The sequence below is a fragment of the Phoenix dactylifera genome, unplaced genomic scaffold (genome assembly GCF_009389715.1).
Source record: "Phoenix dactylifera cultivar Barhee BC4 unplaced genomic scaffold, palm_55x_up_171113_PBpolish2nd_filt_p 000828F, whole genome shotgun sequence".
NCBI lineage: Eukaryota > Viridiplantae > Streptophyta > Magnoliopsida > Arecales > Arecaceae > Phoenix > Phoenix dactylifera.
Genome location: NW_024068195.1, coordinates 38,683 through 56,874, shown reverse-complemented (window position 1 = coordinate 56,874; position 18,192 = coordinate 38,683). Strand labels below are relative to the sequence as shown.

At 41.5% G+C, this 18,192-nt stretch overlaps 2 protein-coding genes across 3 annotated transcripts; both read left to right on the top strand.

The window, feature by feature from the left end:
• Window positions 1-4,936: 4,936 nt before the first annotated feature.
• On the top strand, window positions 4,937-12,307 carry LOC120107334 (inverted formin-2-like). 2 transcript variants are annotated; one of them, XM_039120572.1, is made up of 6 exons: window positions 4,937-5,936; window positions 6,027-6,115; window positions 6,209-6,320; window positions 11,579-11,631; window positions 11,768-11,929; window positions 12,008-12,307. In XM_039120572.1, the coding sequence occupies exons 1-5, from the start codon at window positions 4,961-4,963 to the stop codon at window positions 11,924-11,926; spliced, it is 1,389 nt and encodes a 462-aa protein (XP_038976500.1). In that variant the 5' UTR covers window positions 4,937-4,960; the 3' UTR covers window positions 11,927-11,929; window positions 12,008-12,307. The 2 variants fall into 2 exon arrangements, with proteins under 2 accessions (XP_038976500.1, XP_038976499.1); XM_039120571.1 differs by having other exon boundaries at window positions 11,768-12,307.
• Window positions 12,308-14,971: 2,664 nt separating this feature from the next.
• LOC103703661 (transmembrane 9 superfamily member 11-like) lies at window positions 14,972-17,748 on the top strand. Its single transcript, XM_017841936.3, has 2 exons — window positions 14,972-15,080; window positions 15,275-17,748. Exon 2 carries the CDS (start codon window positions 15,286-15,288, stop codon window positions 17,287-17,289), a length of 2,004 nt encoding a protein of 667 aa, XP_017697425.2. The 5' UTR covers window positions 14,972-15,080; window positions 15,275-15,285; the 3' UTR covers window positions 17,290-17,748.
• Window positions 17,749-18,192: the final 444 nt, after the last annotated feature.

Genomic DNA, 18,192 nt, shown 5'->3' with positions numbered 1-18,192 from the left:
GAGAGATTTAATATGCTTAGGAGAGGATTAGGAGTTATTGATCCATCCTAGTGATGTTCTCTTCTTGTTCATAGAATTTTGATGATTATATTGTGTTAAAAAATAGGGTTTCTCATCTATGATCATCAAATCAGATCATAACTTAGTGAGTGTCCCTTGATTGGTACGAAAATAGCATAATTTTTTAGGTGCGTGCCAGAGTTTCGAGTCGACTCAGATACGTTTCAGAGTCGGCTCATGACGGGGAGTCGACTCGCACATTGACGGGAGTCGACTCGAGGTCGATGGCAGCATAGGGGGAGTCGTCTCGCGCATATTTTGGAGTCGACTCGAGGTCGAGTCGACTCGCGACTTACTGGAGTCGACTCGCGGTCGGGATCCGAGTTTTTAACCCTAATCCAAGCGTTTAATCAACACTTCTATTCATCGCCTCCACTGTTCACAAAACCCTAGAGCCGTCTCCTACATCGTCTCCGACCCCGGTTAGAGTTTTTTCCGTCGACCTTCTTCCGTCCATTAGGGTTCTACCCCATACCTAGGTCAACCATGCCCCGTAAATCGGTTGTCCCAAGCTGGAAGAGACCCCAACCCGCGAGCGGCACCGAGCGACGGTCCAAAGCTCGGAACGATCCCGTGAGGCCACAACCTCCGGCTCGTTCCCCGCCGAGGCCGGTTCCCTCGCGTCTGTGCGCCGGGAAGGCGGTCTCCACCGGGAGATACGTCAACTTCGACTATCTCTCCCGGGAGGGCTTCACCATAGGAGATAGGTTGAGGGCCCAGGGACTCGAGTTCTTTTGTTCCCTAGATCTCCCCACATACCCAGGTCTAGTTAGGGAGTTTATATGGAACAGTACATGGGGGAAATGGTGGGATAGAGGGGGACCGTAGCGGTGTCCCACTATTTATTTCGGAGGATATCATTGCTCAATCCTCCATCTTCCCCAAGTAGGGGTATCTCCTACTCATCCTGAGGATAGGACTGAGGCCCTTACGGCCATTTTAGGGAGTCCACCCCAGTCCCCACTCGATGAGGTGTCCGCTAGTTCACTGTCAGTTGAAATGCGGCTCCTCTTGAGTATCATCTCTAGGACCCTTTTCCCTAAGACCGGCCGCTTTGATTTTGTATCTGAGAGGGACCTAGCCCTTATGTTCTACATCCTTCAGGATACTCCAATTAACTTCCCCAAACTCATTTACAGATACCTATGTGAGCCACTAGACAGACTTAGGCTCACCCTTCCTTATGGGATGCTATACACTCTTATCTTTAGGGAGTCTGAGATCCCCATTCCTGAGGGGGAACCCTCTTGCGCACTGCGATGGACAGATCGCATGGGTGAGGGAACCCTACACAGAATGGGATTTCATAAGGTAGAGGGAACCTGGGTCAGGAAACCATCCTCCTCCACACCTACCACTAGACGCTCCCCCAGTCCTGATCCAGATTCAGACTTTCCTACCTTTTCCTCCACCTCAGCACCCTCCACCTTAGCCGGACCCTCCTCCTCAGCTCCATCCACTCAACCGATGGAGGTCCGGATTTCTCCTGAGCAGCTCCGGGAGTTGCGGCAGGAGATTGTACGAGATCTTCGGGACGATCTTCTGAGAGAGCTCAGAGGTCCAGCCCCTGCCCCCTCTTCTGCATTAGTTCCCTCCCTATCAGCCGTGACCGAGATGACAGCTCATCTGAGGGAGGAGATCTTCAATGTCAGAAGCCTGATACAAGCCCAATTCTCCAACATGAGCGATGTCACAAGCAACACACGGAAGATGCGAGATGACATCCGACACGACATGGGCAGCCTGAATCAGGGGGCCGAGCGCTTGGCGAATGTCTTGATTGCCAAGTTGGACACACTCCAGCAGACTCTGACCAAGCTATCCACGACGCACAGTAGGGCCACCTCGGCCATTATCACCCAGCTAGGGAACGTCACGGACGGGGTCAGTCTCTTAATGGAACAATCCAGACTGAGGGGAGGAGCCACATCCTCTAAGAAGCCCTAGCTTACTTATTGTATTTTGACATGTATTTATTGCTTTCCTCTTTGTATTCACAAATGTACTCACTTATACATCAATACAAGGAGTAGACCATTTTCTTCAAAAATGTACAAATTGATCTCTAAATTGCTTGTACGATGTGCTTTCTTCCTTTTTGGTATGATGACAAAAAGGGGGAGAAATATATTGAATAGACATGTAAAGAGAATTAATGAAAATCAATAAAAAAGAAACTTTTAAAACACACAATAATTTATTCTTAGTGGATTCGATACCTCGAGGCTCATTATCTCTCTGTTGGGGCTCCTAATGGAGTAATCTCCAGAATCTATTCAAGGGATATTTGGAGATTAGTTGAATCATACTTAAGAACAAATTGACAGATTTTTTCTCTAAAAAAAAAAACCAAAAATTTAAGTTCAAAAGCTTCAATGCACTAAAAGAAAATTCTGATATTCAAAACAAAGTTGAATGCATGTGTTGAGGGGGAGAATCTGAATTTTTAAGAAAGCAAAATCATTAATATATATAAGCCAAACAATTGATTGCATGATATGAAGGCTTATATAATTCCAATGAAAGGGGGAGCCTTAACGTCGAAATTTATTGTTTCACACCTTTCAAGTCTGGATAAATTAAAACTAACTAGACACTTGAATTCATTTTCAAATTTTACTATAATTCTCCTTGTTTGTTGAGCAATTCACTTTACATATACTCAATGTTTTGTCATCATCAAAAAGGAGAAGATTGTGGAGTGATTGATTATAACCCTATTTGATTTTGATGAGCTCAAAGCATTTAAGTATATCTTATGTTTACTAATGAATTCAATCTAGTGTTTCAGTGATATCCTTGTAAATTTATGGCTAAGTGTCTCTAGATTTGGTTCAAGACAATTTGGATAAGTTAAGAAGTCAATGTGAACCAAAGTCTGAGACTCGAGTCGACTCCGGGATATTTCGAGTCGACTCCAAGCGTATCAGAAGCACTGGCACAGGCTCGAGTCGACTCCGGGACATTACGAGTCGACTCCGACTGAGAACAGACAGACGAACAGAAAGATACAACTCAAAACCTGTCAGCGAGTCGACTCCTGAAAAGCGCGAGTCGACTCCGATGCTTGCCGAGTCGACTCCAGAGTAGTATGAGTCGACTCCAGGGGGTTACAAACAGAAAGACAGAGAAGGTATATTGGACCCTGAGAGTCGAGTCGACTCCTGAGGAACGCGAGTCGACTCCAATGGTTGGCAGGTCGACTCCAAAGGAAGCGAGAGTCGACTCTTAGTGTAATACAAGGCAAAAGTCAGAGAGCAATTTTTGGACACTGAGAGCCGAGTCGACTCCCGCAAAGGGCGAGTCGACTCCGAGACAGCGCGACTCCAAAAAGACAGAAGACTGCTTTTCGGATACTGAGAGCCGAGTCGACTCCAAAACAGTCCGAGTCGACTCCAAGACAGCACGAGCCAAAAGACAGAAGCTCGGGAGTTCGGACTCTGAGTGCCGAGTCGACTCCCAGAATTCACGAGTCGACTCGAGTGAGCAAACTTGGAAAATGCATCCATGGATTCCTTGGGATGAGCCGACTCCAAAAGTGCCAGGTCAGCTCCAGACTCTGGAGAGTCGACTCCGGGTTAAGTCGAGTCGACTCCCAGTCGAGAAGAGCACTTTAATTCAAATTCGGAACAGTTGCCGAGTCGACTCCAGAAAAGCATGAGTCGACTCCTGCTGCAGCCGAGTCGACTCCAGATCGCGCGAGTCGACTCCGATCCCAACGGAAACATTGTCAGATTGTGCAGAATGTGCAGAACGGCTAGTAGATTGTGTCTAACGGCTAGTTTCCGTGGGGAATGGCTTAAATAGCCACAGAGGACTGTAGCAAAGCAGAGAAGTAACATTCCTTTCAAAGAAAACACAATAACTTCATCTGCCAAAGGGATTTCAGCGGAAAAGAAGGAAGAGAGCCATTAACTCCATTCAACCAACTCTTCCCAGCATTAAAGAAGTCTCCTTCTGCCTTCAAGTCTTCAAGACATTCAAAAGGAGACCCAAAGTTCGAGAAGCCCTCCACTACATCATCATAAACTTGTTTGAGGGCTCTTAACTTTTCTATTATTCATATTGCTGAATATCTGCTTATTTAGAAGCTGTATTTTTCTCTTTGTTCTTTCTATCCATTTGGTCCTTACTTGATTCAATCAGGGGATTGAATCAAGGGTGTAAAGGCTTGTTGGTGAGCCTAGGTTGAAACCAACGTGTAAGGATTCGATTGTGATCCCGGAAAAACAATCGGGTGGTTCTAGTCGGTGAGCCTGGGAAAACCGACCGAGTTCGTTGTGACCTCGTAAAACAACAAGTTAGGTTGTGAGCTTGTAAAACAACCGGCTGTAATCCGAGGGGTTATAGTGAATTCCCAAGTGAGGCTTGGGGAGTGGACGTAGGAGCAAGGGTTAGCTCCGAACCACTATAAAATCTTTGTGTTTGTGATTGCCTTGTCATCTCTTACTTTCATTTCATTCACTGCACATAGCATCTAATTAATTAACTTGCAAAAAGTATTAATTAGTTATCCACAGACATTTTAATTGCAATAATCATTTTAAAGCCCAATTCACCCTCCCCCTCTTGGGTTGTCTATCTTGGCAACAACCAAACATAAATTTTTTTTTATTTTTCTGCTAACCATACTGTACCTTCTCCAATTCCCGCGAAACAAATATCCTTAGGTATAAAAATTTCAATACAAGTTTATTAATGCAGGACCTTTGGCTGATCGATGCAACTCCATCAGAGATCATAGCTGTCCATTTTTGTTACCGACCCAACTGGTGCGGCTCCATTCTGTACACGAAGTTTTTCATTCGGACCGACATATCTGTCGGTATCGGTATCGGTATCGGCCACCAGCATATCCTCCATTAGGCACTCAGAAGTCAGAACCCTAAACCCCGTTGCCATGGCCCTCCATCTCAGGCTCAGACCCAAAACCCTAGCCCCCCTCCCATCCCTCGGGCGCTTCTCTTCTTCCTCCTCTTCCCCTCCTCCTCCGCCGCCTCCGGCGGACTCAGACTCCAATGGAGGCGGCGGCGGCGGCGGGGACAACGAAGACTCTCCTCCTCCCACCTCTCCGCCTTATTCCTCTTTATTCGGCGACATCAAGGAGAGGCTCAAGTCCCCGCCCGCCCCTCCCCGCCGGATCCCCACCGACCCTCCGCCGCCGCCTCCCCTCTCCTCCCCCAAACCCGGCCCAGCCGCCTCCCTCGAGGAGATCCGCAAGCACCTTGCCGGATTCCGGCTCCGATCCGGCGGAGGCCCTCCGCCGCCATCCGGCGAGCGCCCCCCGTCGTCTCCGCCCACGATCTCCTTCCAGGAGCTCTTCAAGAACAACGTCCTCAACAAGACCGACGGCGGCGGCGCTGGCGAATGGGGGCCGTCCGAGAAGGGCGCAAGAGTCTCCTTTGACTCCATCAGGGAGAGTTTACGGCAGTTCCGGGCCTCCCCGAGAGACCAGACAGGGCCCCGCGGCTTCGATTTCAAAGCATTTCAGGATAGCTTGAGGAGCCCGGCGGGGGAGGCGGAGAAGGGTCCGTCGCTTATTGGAGGGAGGGAGACGCTGCCAGAGTCTATTTTTGGGAAGGAATTGAGGGAGAAGAAGGGGGAGGGGGACCGAGAGTCGAAGGCGCTGAAGACGGAGTTTGTGAAGATGTATAGCTATGACGAGCTGGGCGAGAAGCTCCGGAAGCTGAGGCCGGAGGAAGCCACGAAGGGGGATAAGGATTGGTTCTCACTTAGCGAGTTGAATGAGAGGCTTGCAAAGCTTAGGGAGTTGGAGGAGAAGGAGACTGAGTCAAGGATGGGAGGGGTCTCCTTCAGGGATCTGCGGGAGAGCCTTGTGAGGCTTAAAGAAGCCGATGCCACTAAAAAGGCCAACAGTAACTTTCCCTTCACCAGATTCGTTTGTTTGTTTACATTAAATCCTTGTAATTTAGGAATTTTATCCGTGCTTGTTTGCATATGACCAGTGCAGAGGCTGTCGACCTTGATAAATCTTGGCGGGCAGGTGACTCCAACTTTCAAGCTAAAACCCCCACAGGAGCATTTATTGGAGAGGGTATGTTGGGTGCATTTAATCCGAGTCTCCTGAATGCTTGTAATGATGTTTGGTGGCTCAAATATAATACTTTTTCGAGTTTGATTCTTGCAGTATTTCCATCCGGATCACATGTCTTCGGCAGAGAAGTTGAAGTTGGAGCTCAAGAGAGTCAGAGATGAATTTAAGTTGTCCGAGTCAGATTGTGGTTCTGCACGTGTTCAAGGTAAAGGGCAGATTAAGCCCGTTTAATATTCTATCTAATTGCCATCAAGCATTACGTATGGTTCGATGCTCAATATTATCTGCTGAATTTCATTGCAAGAGTACAGAGATGGTGCTGATCCAATAGGTTAGAATGCTATTTCTGTCTAATATAACTTACAATAGTGATTCTGAAATATATCAATTAATCCTAGACTTTCCTCTGTGACAACTTAATAAACAATATAAGCAGTAGCAAATAGTATCATCTTCATTTTGAAAATATTTGAAATAATAGACAAACTAATAAGCAAAGTGTTTGAGTTGATTGATTTTTCTGTTGTTTATGAAGGACTGTTTGTTTTAATGCAAAGACCAATAAGAGAAATGTTTGAATCGATCAGTTCTTCTATTATGTGATCTCTTTTTCCTCACCAGAAAAAAGATAAAGGAAAGAAAAACACAAATTATAACTTAAGTTGCATAAAGTATAGTCAAATGGAACCATGATGATTGTATCACGATCCTATCATACCTCCAGATGTTTGGCAATGAATTGGCTGAAAAAAGAAAAAAATCCTTTTAAAAAATGGTTAGTTAAAAATATCCCCTGGGGTTGTTATAGGAATAAAAGTTATAGACAGGGGCCCAAAAAAAAAAAATGGAATTGAATACAGGAGGACCATAAGAGAAAGTGTCTTAGGTAGGGGGAAAATGGCATAGAAAATGAGTAGTGATTGATTGAATAATAGATAACTGTATTTTGAAAAGGTTGCAAAGGCTGAGATCATAGCATGAGGTTGAAAGTTTGTTTGTGGAAGGTATGGCTCCTGATAGAAGGTAACTATCCAAGTAGTTGTTTATTACAATTTTATAATCTTAACGATGGTGTATACTTATAACTCTAGGGGCCCAAATTGTTTAGAAATATCCTGGCTTTGTCCCTCAAAGAGCTTCTTGAGTTATAGTATGTCACATGTTATTGAAGTTATCATTCTATTTAACAAGTTACAATTGGAAAGAAAAACTACATACACATTTCATTTTCATGAATCCGAATAACTGAACCTATGAAAAAGAAAAAGAGATCACGGCACACTAGATGTTCCTCTTTTTGTCCAAGAAGCATCATAACACTGTATTAATAAACTGATACTTATCATCTAATCTATATATATATATATGCTATTGTTGAATCAATCCATCTATTCATTTGCTATACTCCTCTAGGACCTGAACTTTAGATTTCCAAAATTACTATTTAAAACGGTCACTTGATCTCCATTCCTTCTTGTCCTTATCTTTATAATTGTGCATATATAATTTTTGTCTAAGTCTTAATTAATTAAAAGAAGTGTTAGTGAGTGATTTATATCTAACAATCATGCTTTATCAAGGAGGTTTTATTGTTAGAAATTTTGAATTGGTTTTGAGGGAAAAGGGAGAAAATCAGATTTAATACGTTATCTCAGTAACACATCAATGCTAAGCATTAAAGTTAAGGACTTTCTTTGATACTCGAGGTGGCGGTCTTAGGAGTGGTTTCACATCCTGTTTCTTCTTACTACTTATTAGAGCGCCTTTTGGTTTTACGATATGCAATGGAGGATTTTGACAACACTCATCTTTCTTCAAGTAATTGAAATCGACTCATTGTAGAGGGATGTGCGGTTGGGTTTCCATAAGTAATTCCATTGATAGTTGAACAGGTGATGTTATCAATTATCACATTTTGTAGATTATGCATTTCCTTATATGATAAACTGGGGTTGTCCTCGTGGTCACACCCTCTATATAGGAGCCAGAGGTTCTGAGTTCGATTCTTGGATGCTGTTGTGAGGATTTGTGCTGGCATGTGTTTACTTCCACATCGATTATTCACTGGGTAAATTTTGAGTACTTATACAGGATCAAGAAATCCAAATAATACCTTCCGGCTAGTCATTTTGGGTAAGGTCCTGGGTTGTTACAAATGGTATCAGAGCGGACCCGCCTCATAACCTACGTGGACTAGGAGACACTGCAACATGGATCCATTGGGATTGACTAGGGGCCGATCGTGATGCTTGTGATTAGATTTGAGTGGATTTGAATCCTGACGAGGACGTCAGAGCTTAAATGGGAAGAGTATGTGAGGACTTGTGCGGGCATGTGTTTAGTCCCACATCGGTTATTCATTGGGTAGATCTTAGGTACTTATGCAGGATTAAGGAACCCAAATAATATCTTCTGGCTAGTCATTTTGGGTGAGGTCTTGGGTTGTTATAGGTGCATTTTTAAAAATCTGGATCTGGTTAATTATAGTATATGTAGGTCTCCATCCCTTGCTCTGAAAAATCATTTGCCGATATGCTATGGTACTTATGGTGGTAACTTAACAGAAAATCATTTAATGTCCGGACAAACCCATTATGGTAAGAGTTAGCAAAGTGATAAAACTATAAGTATATAGATGGGTATTTGTAGTGGATGTTTATCACATGGTTGAAAGTCATATTTCTGGACCAAGTTTGTAGGTCTAAAATCAATAATTGTATGAATTAGGAAGGAAGAAAGTCTAAGACAGAAAAAAGGAAAAATACAATTATCATGATATTTGGAAAATAGAGCTATCTCTGTATATTCAGCAGTACTAAACAATCAACAGGAAAACTTTATTTTAGAAAAAACTTCCAGAAAATCCAAGGAAATCGTCTTTTTATCATGAATCTTGGTGAAAACTTTAAATAGTAAATCATTTCCTTTCTACAAATAGTTTCTTTAATAACATGATTTTTTCTATGGAACAGGTAACAACTCCTGTATTCATATTATTTGAATAAGTAATCTGTGTTGCACAACTCAAGCTTCCTCTTGTTTTCTTTAATCCTCTTTAAAAAAAAATTGATTGATGGACATGGGGGCCATTCCAGTCTGTATCCGAACAAACACCATGGATGGAAAAACTTGCGACAAATTGGTGATGGAAGAAGCACTCTCATGGTTATCCAGCCATTCTTGATAAATTTGTGATCATCTTTTTTTTTTAGATTTTAGGCTTTCTTGACTAATTTTACTGATAACCGCATGAAAAAGTGACCTTGGACACATTAGAATTGCACGTTTTACCATCATATTAAAATGCCTTATTTTCTCAAAGTCTTGACAATCTCCTATTTCTCAGTGTACTTATTGTTGACAATCTTGGGTAATGTTCCTTTCCTGGTCTCTAGCTGTATCATGATAAGTTACATGGGTATAGTCTTCTGTTGCATATTATAGTTTGTTATGTACTAGGGAATAGTTGGCATGATTCAATGAGTGACTAACATATTATTGTGATGCAATGCTCTGTGGTATAGATTGATAAACAATTACATGGATCCCTTTATTTTCTAGCGACCTTATGGCATGTTGATAAATAATGATACAAGTCCATTCTGTACCATTTGGCATGTAGATTTATTGGCTTAGGAGTTAGGACCATATCATGGTATTTTCAAATTTGAGCTTCTTTTCTGTTGCCAATTGATCATGCAGTTACAAGACATCAAATTAAAGAGCATGGAATATTGGATCCATGATTAACAAAATGACTTTTTGATCTTTCTGGAAATGATATCTTATCTGTACAACAGGGAGTTGAGTTGATGTATTGAAAATCTATTCACGGAAGGCCTCTTTGATTGTTTGATCCAGGGGAAGCATTCTGCTGCATAGTAATTCTAGCATGCTGACTTTTTAAGATAGAACTGATTTTTAATTTTAGTGTCATTGCAACTAATGGGATGATATTAGGTCCTTATTGGGCGATTTTGGAGTCCTAAATGAGTTGATAGTTACAGATTGGATCGAGGAAGTCATAAAATAGTCATGATTGATTGTGTATGAGAAAAGGTGACTTTCCTTTTAGTATATCAGTAGATAGGAGGTAGAATGCTATTCATATTCACCATCAGATATAGTATCGTCACCAAGGTTACTGATCCTTGTAATTGAGATTCTAAAACCTCTACTAATGTTAACCACTTAACCATCACTATCAGAGAAAACAAATCCTCTCCAGAGCTTCAAAGGCAGAGCACTCTAAAATATTCAACTAGAAAAGTGTGTAATGTTTTGGTTAAACTAAAATTGTTTAGTTAACTTACAAAATTTCTGAAAATATGCAATTTGTAATGTCTGACATGCATTGGATATCTGCCAGGTTCCTGAACCTTTATGAATTGATTGACAGATGGCTGGAACTAGGTGCCCTAACAATGACACCAACAATTTTCTTGATGGTGCATCATAATTATAATAGCCCTTTGGACTGCTCATGTTCAAAATGTTATTTTCTCAGCATGGCCTTCACTTTTGCTATGTGATGCCCAAAGGTCATTACATCTTGATCTCTCTCTCCGAGTTCGTAAACAGCAAGTCCCCCTTTTCATCCATGCTTGAATGTATACCCCCTAACTTATTGAAGTCTCTGTTACCCCTATATGTTTCTGTGGTTAGTCTGCAATAATCCCACTATTCCAGCAGTTGCCGATGGCCCTTTTTTTATAAGAGGGAGGTTCACTAGGGTAATTTGATGAGTGCTAATTTTAACTTCTTAAAACGTAATTTTTCTCCATACTACCATTTTCTAATGTTGATAATCCAGATTAAGAGAAATGAGACCCAAGCTGGTCCAAATTTTTTGAGCGTGACATCAAGACATTGCCATTAAGGCCTACAAGCATAAGGACATGTAAATTAAAATGATATGAGTGATTTTATGTCAATTTCAAAAAGGGTAAAGATAATAATCAATGTTTACCAACTGGTAAACTTGATACTATGTGGAAGATATTAAATTGTTAATCATTATTATCAGTAAAATCCACATATATGGAAAAAGTTATTGCATAAGTCAAATTTCATCATGCACCTTAATTTTGGGTTGGTTAGAGGGACCTGTACAGAGTCTAGCTTTGTAGTGAATTATTTGCAGAAGTCCTTGAATCCAGCAATATGTCAACTGTTTGGTGCCAACGATTTGCTTGAGTCGCAACAATTATTGTTCAGCTGCTCGTTTAGTCTGAGGTCATAGGTAAGCCCCTTTCATCATGATTAATCAGTTTGGGCGCATTCACAGGTTACAAGGAAGTCTAATTACATATATTTGTATGTTCAGTTTACTGCATTAGGCTTATAAGACTAATACTTCAGCTAGATCTGTAATTGTTTGTTAATGCTGTGATTTGTCTCTTTCGAATGTTGATTTTATTGGATAAGCTGTATGGTTTTGAGAGTTTGTTGTCCATTTTGCAGTTGCACAACTCACAACCAAAATTAAGCATCTGTCAGCTGTTTTACATAAGAAGGTAAATAGAAACCTCGTTTAGGTTTTCTTTCTGTTAATTTTCAGATGCATCTATATAGATAACACCAAGTGATATTAAAAACTTTTAACTTATTTTGCCACATTTCACGAATTTACGGAATTTTGCCATTATGCAGGACAAGCATTCAAGAAAGGGTCTCCAAGAGATGGTCCAGAGGAGAAAGAAATACCTCAAGTATCTCCGAAGGACAGACTGGGATTCCTACCGCATGGTCCTGTCAAGGCTTGGCCTCCGAGATGTGCCGGAGTACAAGGCACCTGAGTATAAGAGCTAAAAGGTATTCCTATTTGGAGCAGAAGTTGGGGTCTTGATAAGGTGGTTTTGTTATTAATAATGGTTTTGATATCTATTTCAGCTGAGGCGGCATTCGTTTTTGAATAATGATAAGATAATTACTTCCTCTCGTCGAATATTGACAGCGAATTCTTCTTTTAGCTTTCTTCGAGCCTGAGAGAGGATACAGCAAAATTTTTAGGATACATTTGTGGGTGGTTAATCTTTTTGGTTTGTCTTTTTTTTTTTTCCTGTTGTCCTATACATTTCTTAGCTGCAGAAAGTCTCCGATTCCACCTGCAGCCAATCAGCAGATGATGCCATGTTCATCCGGCTACGTATATAATCATCGTTCTATGAGTACTACCAGTCTACTTTTTCATGAGATTCTTTACATGCATCTCAGCCATTAAGAATTTGGGTGGGGATAGGAAGTGCTCGTGTCCTGTATTAGTGAAGTCTGCGTTCATCCGTGTTTGGCCCAATTTACCGCCAATAGCTGTCAAAAGTCAAAGGCTCGAGTTTGGTATGACGGCACCTATCAAGTGTTTCATTACTTTGGTGGTGATCGGCTGAACTTCCGAGGCAAAGTTTTGACTCCATTTAAAACGATTAAGAATGAAATTTTAATACTTCAAAGGTTGACAAAGGGTATAGTTGCCTGTTTGAATAATATTTTTATTGACCATACATTTTGATATGGCGAATATTTGTTGATCCGAGATGTCATCTTAATCTCAATAATGTCCAAAGTAAACATTACCTCGATATTGGCCGATGGGTCGGATGAAGTATATTTGAAGTATATTTGAAGTAATGTCATCTCTCTCATTGAAGTATATTTGAAAACAATAATGCCTACTAAAAATATAGCCACGATCTTAGGGTGGTTATGTTGGCTTGGTCATTACTGCAGGTTGACACCACGTGTACAACATAGGATTCAGAGAACTTTCAAGTATGTTTTTCTCATCATTTTTTTCTTTGAAACAATGTTTTTCTCTCAAATCTCCCTTATTTTTCTATAATCCAGTTGACTTAGACATTGGAGGATCCATTGATGGACAAACTTCAGCATTTTTTTTTTGCTTTCATGTTAGCTAGGTGTCGTTTTACCCGAACTCAAGTTTATTTGACATCAACTACTTCATACAATTCTCCGGCTCTATTTCCAAGTTTGGAGCTTTTATATTTACCATAACTCTTCATTTCAGTCATTTACTAATCTCAACTCCGTAGTTTGGATACTAGCAATGACATATATTTTTCATAAAGTACTTATATATTAATATGTTTCTTAAAAAAAACTAAAATGCTTCGATCACTTTCTAGAAATCTAGTTCTTATGGCATTCTAGAAACTCAAATGTTGTCTAGAAATATGGAATCTATAAATTTACCCCTATAGGATAGATGATTCTTCAAAGAAATAATAATATTGCTATATCATTTGTCTCTTCAAATTTTTAATTTAAAAAAGCATATTTATTGGCTATCTATAAAAATGAAAATACATACACACACATATATTAATTGGATATATAAGCACGAATCCTTCAATATTTTAAAATATTATATAAGATTAGGGAAAAACAATTTAGATGGATGAGTTGATTTTACTTTAATCCTATCAAACCAATGCAGTGAACATAATACCAGGGTAACAATATCTTAAAAAAAAGAAACTCATAAATACACTTTGGCATATAGATATAATAGACAAGGATTCATGCAAAAAAACTGTTAAAAATTATATATAAAGTTAAGAATGTTTTTATGTAGAAGAAATAAATATTAGGGAAATTTGATTGCCGGTTTCTTCATATCCGTGAAGATGAAAGATTTAAGAAGGTCACCTTTTTTTTTCAATTAAATCAAGGCCCTTCTTCAACTCCCTCCCCCTGTCCCCCACCCACCACCCCCAAAAATATATGCAAAAAATAAAACAAAAATATCAAGTTGGTAAACCAACCATGAACCGACAAGGAGAGGGACAGAGAATGGGAGAGAGAGAGAGAAAGAGAAGGTGATGGGGAGGGGCAATCATGTACAAGGGCATCTATCACCAATATCATTTTAATACAGGAACTATTATGAAGCCTGACTAAGGGCCTAGGACTTGGTGGATCTGTCTATTTTTCTTGCATGTTCAATATGACTCATGTTTTATTTGCAAGTAAAAGTGGAAGATTTCATGCTTGATAGATACATTAAAATTGTTTTGCCACCAGTGATATAATGTAGCAAATGTCTCTTGGTCACCTGATGGTATAAGTGCATGCAGGAGGGAAAAAAATATATCAATACTAAATATAGTTATCATGAATGATTATTATAATGTAAGATATGCTCTATGCAACTAAGTTAGCTTTATAATTTAGCTATAATTGTAAAAAAATGAAATTAGGGACAAGCTTTTCATCAACTTCCTTATGAAAAGTTTTCTATATATTTGAAACTACTTCCAAACTTTCTGAGATCCTTTCCTTTCTTGCTCTAGAAACTCTTCATAATAGTTTCTCATCCCATAATGAGAAACTACCTCATGAAATGGTATCTTAAAGAAAGTAGTTCACTTCATATGCTTAAATAAGTGACTGGTTTTGAAAAGAATAAAATAAATAGGTTTAAAACCTTTAATACTTACTTATTACTTACATTCAAGTAGGTCATCATGGCATAAGTTTCAAACTTTTAACTGGGCCCTGGACCTTTCTAACCGGGGAATTCTCTTTAGTGCCGGCTTAACTGAACTTCTTAGCTGGAATCCAAGCACGACCGACATTCCCAGTACCCTCTTTTTAAACCGTGGACCGGGTCCATTTCTTCCATAATCCAAGCTCCAATCGAACCGCCTCCGGTCCGGACCGTGGAATCTTCTCTCGGACCTACCAAGCTTTCCGCTGTCGAACCGCACGTGCTCAGAACCCTTCCGGTTCTCCGGAAGCAAAAAGCCGACCCGCCAAGGGCACTCCGGGGAATAGGGGTAGTATCGGAATTTTACAAGCCAAAGCCTCCAAACCCTGAACCGCCAGGCGCTATAAAACGCTCGCCCATAGGCCTTCCCCGGGCCTGCTCTTCTCCGATCTCGGACTCACCCCCAATTCTCGTTCTCCCCCATTGCCAAGAGCTCCGAGCGAAGGGGCTTCGTCAAAGGTCAGTTATTTTCTTCTTCATGGATCCATGTCCTACTCGGTTTGATTCCAATTTCCGGTTTGATTCCAATTTCTTGTTTCTTTTCGTCGAATTCTTGCTTCCAAACAAAGTTTATACTGCTCCGGCGAATTGTTCATAGCAAAACCCTAAGATCTGGCATCATTTGATCGATCTTTGATTTAATTTCGTTCCAGATCTGGGGAGAATGGGTTTTGCTTCGAGATCCGGGGCCAAGATGGTCTTCTTCTCGAGATTTAGGCTCTGGATCTTGTTGTCCTTACTGGTTTTCCCGTCCGGAGAAGGGTTTTACCTCCCCGGGAGCTACCCACACAAGTACCTGGCGGGCGACACCCTGTCGGTGAAGGTGAACTCGCTCACCTCCATCGACACCGAGATCCCCTTCGGCTATTACAGCCTCCCCTTCTGTAAGCCCCAAGAAGGCATCAAGGACAGCGCCGAGAACCTCGGCGAGCTCCTCATGGGCGACCGCATCGAGAACTCCCCCTACCGCTTCAAGATGTTCACCAACGAGTCCGACATCCTCCTCTGCCGAACCGGTCCTTTGTCCACCCAAGACTTCAATCTCCTCAAGAAGAGGATTGATGAGATGTATCAGGTGAATCTGATTCTTGATAACCTTCCGGCGATCCGGTATACCAAGAAGGGTGAATACGTTCTCCGGTGGACTGGGTACCCGGTGGGGATCCGGGCCGCCGACACCTACTATGTGTTCAACCACCTAAGGCTCAAAGTCTTGGTGCACAAATACGAGGAAACCAATGTGGCGAAGGTGATGGGCGCTGGGGATGCCTCTGATGCGATCCCAACCTTGGACAAGTCTGGTTCCGGCTCTCCTGGATGGATGGTGGTAGGGTTTGAAGTCGTCCCTTGCAGTTTCCAGCATGACTCAGAGTCCATCAAGAATCTAAAGATGTACGACAAGTACCCAGCAAAGATTCAGTGCGATCCCACGACGGTGGGCATGGCCATTAAAGAAAATCAGCCTGTTGTTTTCACCTATGAGGTCTCCTTTGTGGAGAGTGATATCAAGTGGCCATCTCGATGGGATGCTTACTTGAAGATGGAGGGAGCCAAGGTTCACTGGTTCTCGATCCTCAATTCGCTCATGGTCATTGCCTTCCTTGCTGGAATTGTTCTTGTTATCTTCTTGAGGACTGTCCGGAGGGATTTGACCCGATATGAAGAGCTTGACAAGGAGGCTCAGGCGCAGATGAACGAGGAACTCTCAGGATGGAAGCTTGTGGTAGGGGATGTTTTCAGGGCTCCAAGCCATCCACAGCTGCTCTGTGTGATGGTGGGAGACGGAGTTCAGATTCTTGGCATGGCAGTGGTGACCATCTTGTTTGCCGCGCTTGGGTTCATGTCCCCTGCTTCTCGGGGTACTCTTATCACTGGTATGCTGTTCTCCTACATGGTTCTCGGAATTGCTGCTGGTTATGTTGCTGTTAGGATTTGGAAGACTATCAGATGTGGGGATCATTCTGGATGGGTTTCAGTTTCATGGCGTGTTTCTTGCTTCTTTCCTGGTATTGCCTTCTTGATCCTGACCATGCTAAACTTCCTCTTGTGGGGTAGCCATAGCACAGGGGCCATCCCTATTTCTTTGTTTGTCGTGCTGCTCTTGCTTTGGTTCTGCATCTCTGTCCCTCTTACGCTTGTGGGTGGATTCCTCGGGGCCAAAGCTCCCCACATTGAGTACCCAGTGAGAACTAATCAGATCCCACGCGAGATTCCTCCACAAAAATACCCCTCATGGTTGCTGGTTCTAGGTGCTGGGACCCTGCCGTTCGGCACCCTTTTTATTGAGCTCTTCTTCATAATGTCTAGCATTTGGATGGGTCGAGTCTATTATGTCTTCGGCTTTCTCTTTATTGTGTTGATTCTCCTTGTGGTTGTGTGTGCCGAGGTTTCATTGGTCCTCACTTACATGCATCTCTGTGTGGAGGATTGGAAGTGGTGGTGGAAATCCTTCTTCTCATCAGGATCAGTGGCTATATATATCTTCTTGTACTCGGTGAACTATCTTGTGTTTGATCTTAAGAGTTTAAGTGGGCCTGTATCTGCCACTCTCTACCTTGGTTACTCGCTCTTCATGGTTATTGCTATCATGCTTGCAACCGGCACCATTGGATTCATTTCTTCATTTTGGTTCGTGCATTATCTCTTCTCCTCGGTGAAATTAGATTGAGCTACTTCCACTGTTCCACAACAAGGTGCTTTCTCATCCCCAAGAGTACAACTGGAGACATGATGAAAAGTGAAAAATATACTCTACCTATGAATAGGGATATCAGTTTCTATCATCTTCATTGGGCTGTTGTAGTTTTGGCACTCAGAAAAAATAATATTTAGATTTTTGCTCTTAGGATTCTTTAATTGTCTTTATATCGGAGCATAGCTTTCACTTACCTTCATTCTGGACTCTTCCAGATGTAATAGGATGTACTTGTCAAGCTTCTTTCCCCCTCCTTGTTTGTTTTTAGTTTGTTAAGCTATTAGTGTAGTCCTGTGTCTAGTGCACTTTGTATTGAGTGGCAATTTGGGAATATCTGTTCACTGCACTTATAATGTTTGAGATATCTTATGTACTTGTTTGCACTGAGACACAAATTAGAAATATATGGGTTCTGTTTTGCAACTGAGACAACTGATGAAATCTGTGTGCCAAGCTTTTGGGTTTTCCTTTTCAGCTTATTTCTTAATTTGCAAATGCGGTCTAATCCTAAAGAAGTCTGCATGGAAAAAATGACTCAAAAACATGTGTAGGTGCAAGTCTATGCCTGTAATTTTAAGCAGATGATGCATGGGCGGGCATTCTTGATTTGATACCCTCGAGATAAACATATTGAATATTTCAGTTCAGGCAGCAACTCTAAATAGATAACCTTTTTATCATAAGGTTGAATGGTTTGATCTAAATTGTAATTTGGCGCAATCTGCATGACTTTGTTTTTCTCGTACATCCGTAGGTCTATGTTTAGTATGACCTTATTTTGTAATTTAGGTCAACTGACTTGCTGTCATGTGTGTTTTGGTCAAATATTGGCAGTTTCGCATATAGAATGCTGAAGTTGCATCCGTGTTAACTTAG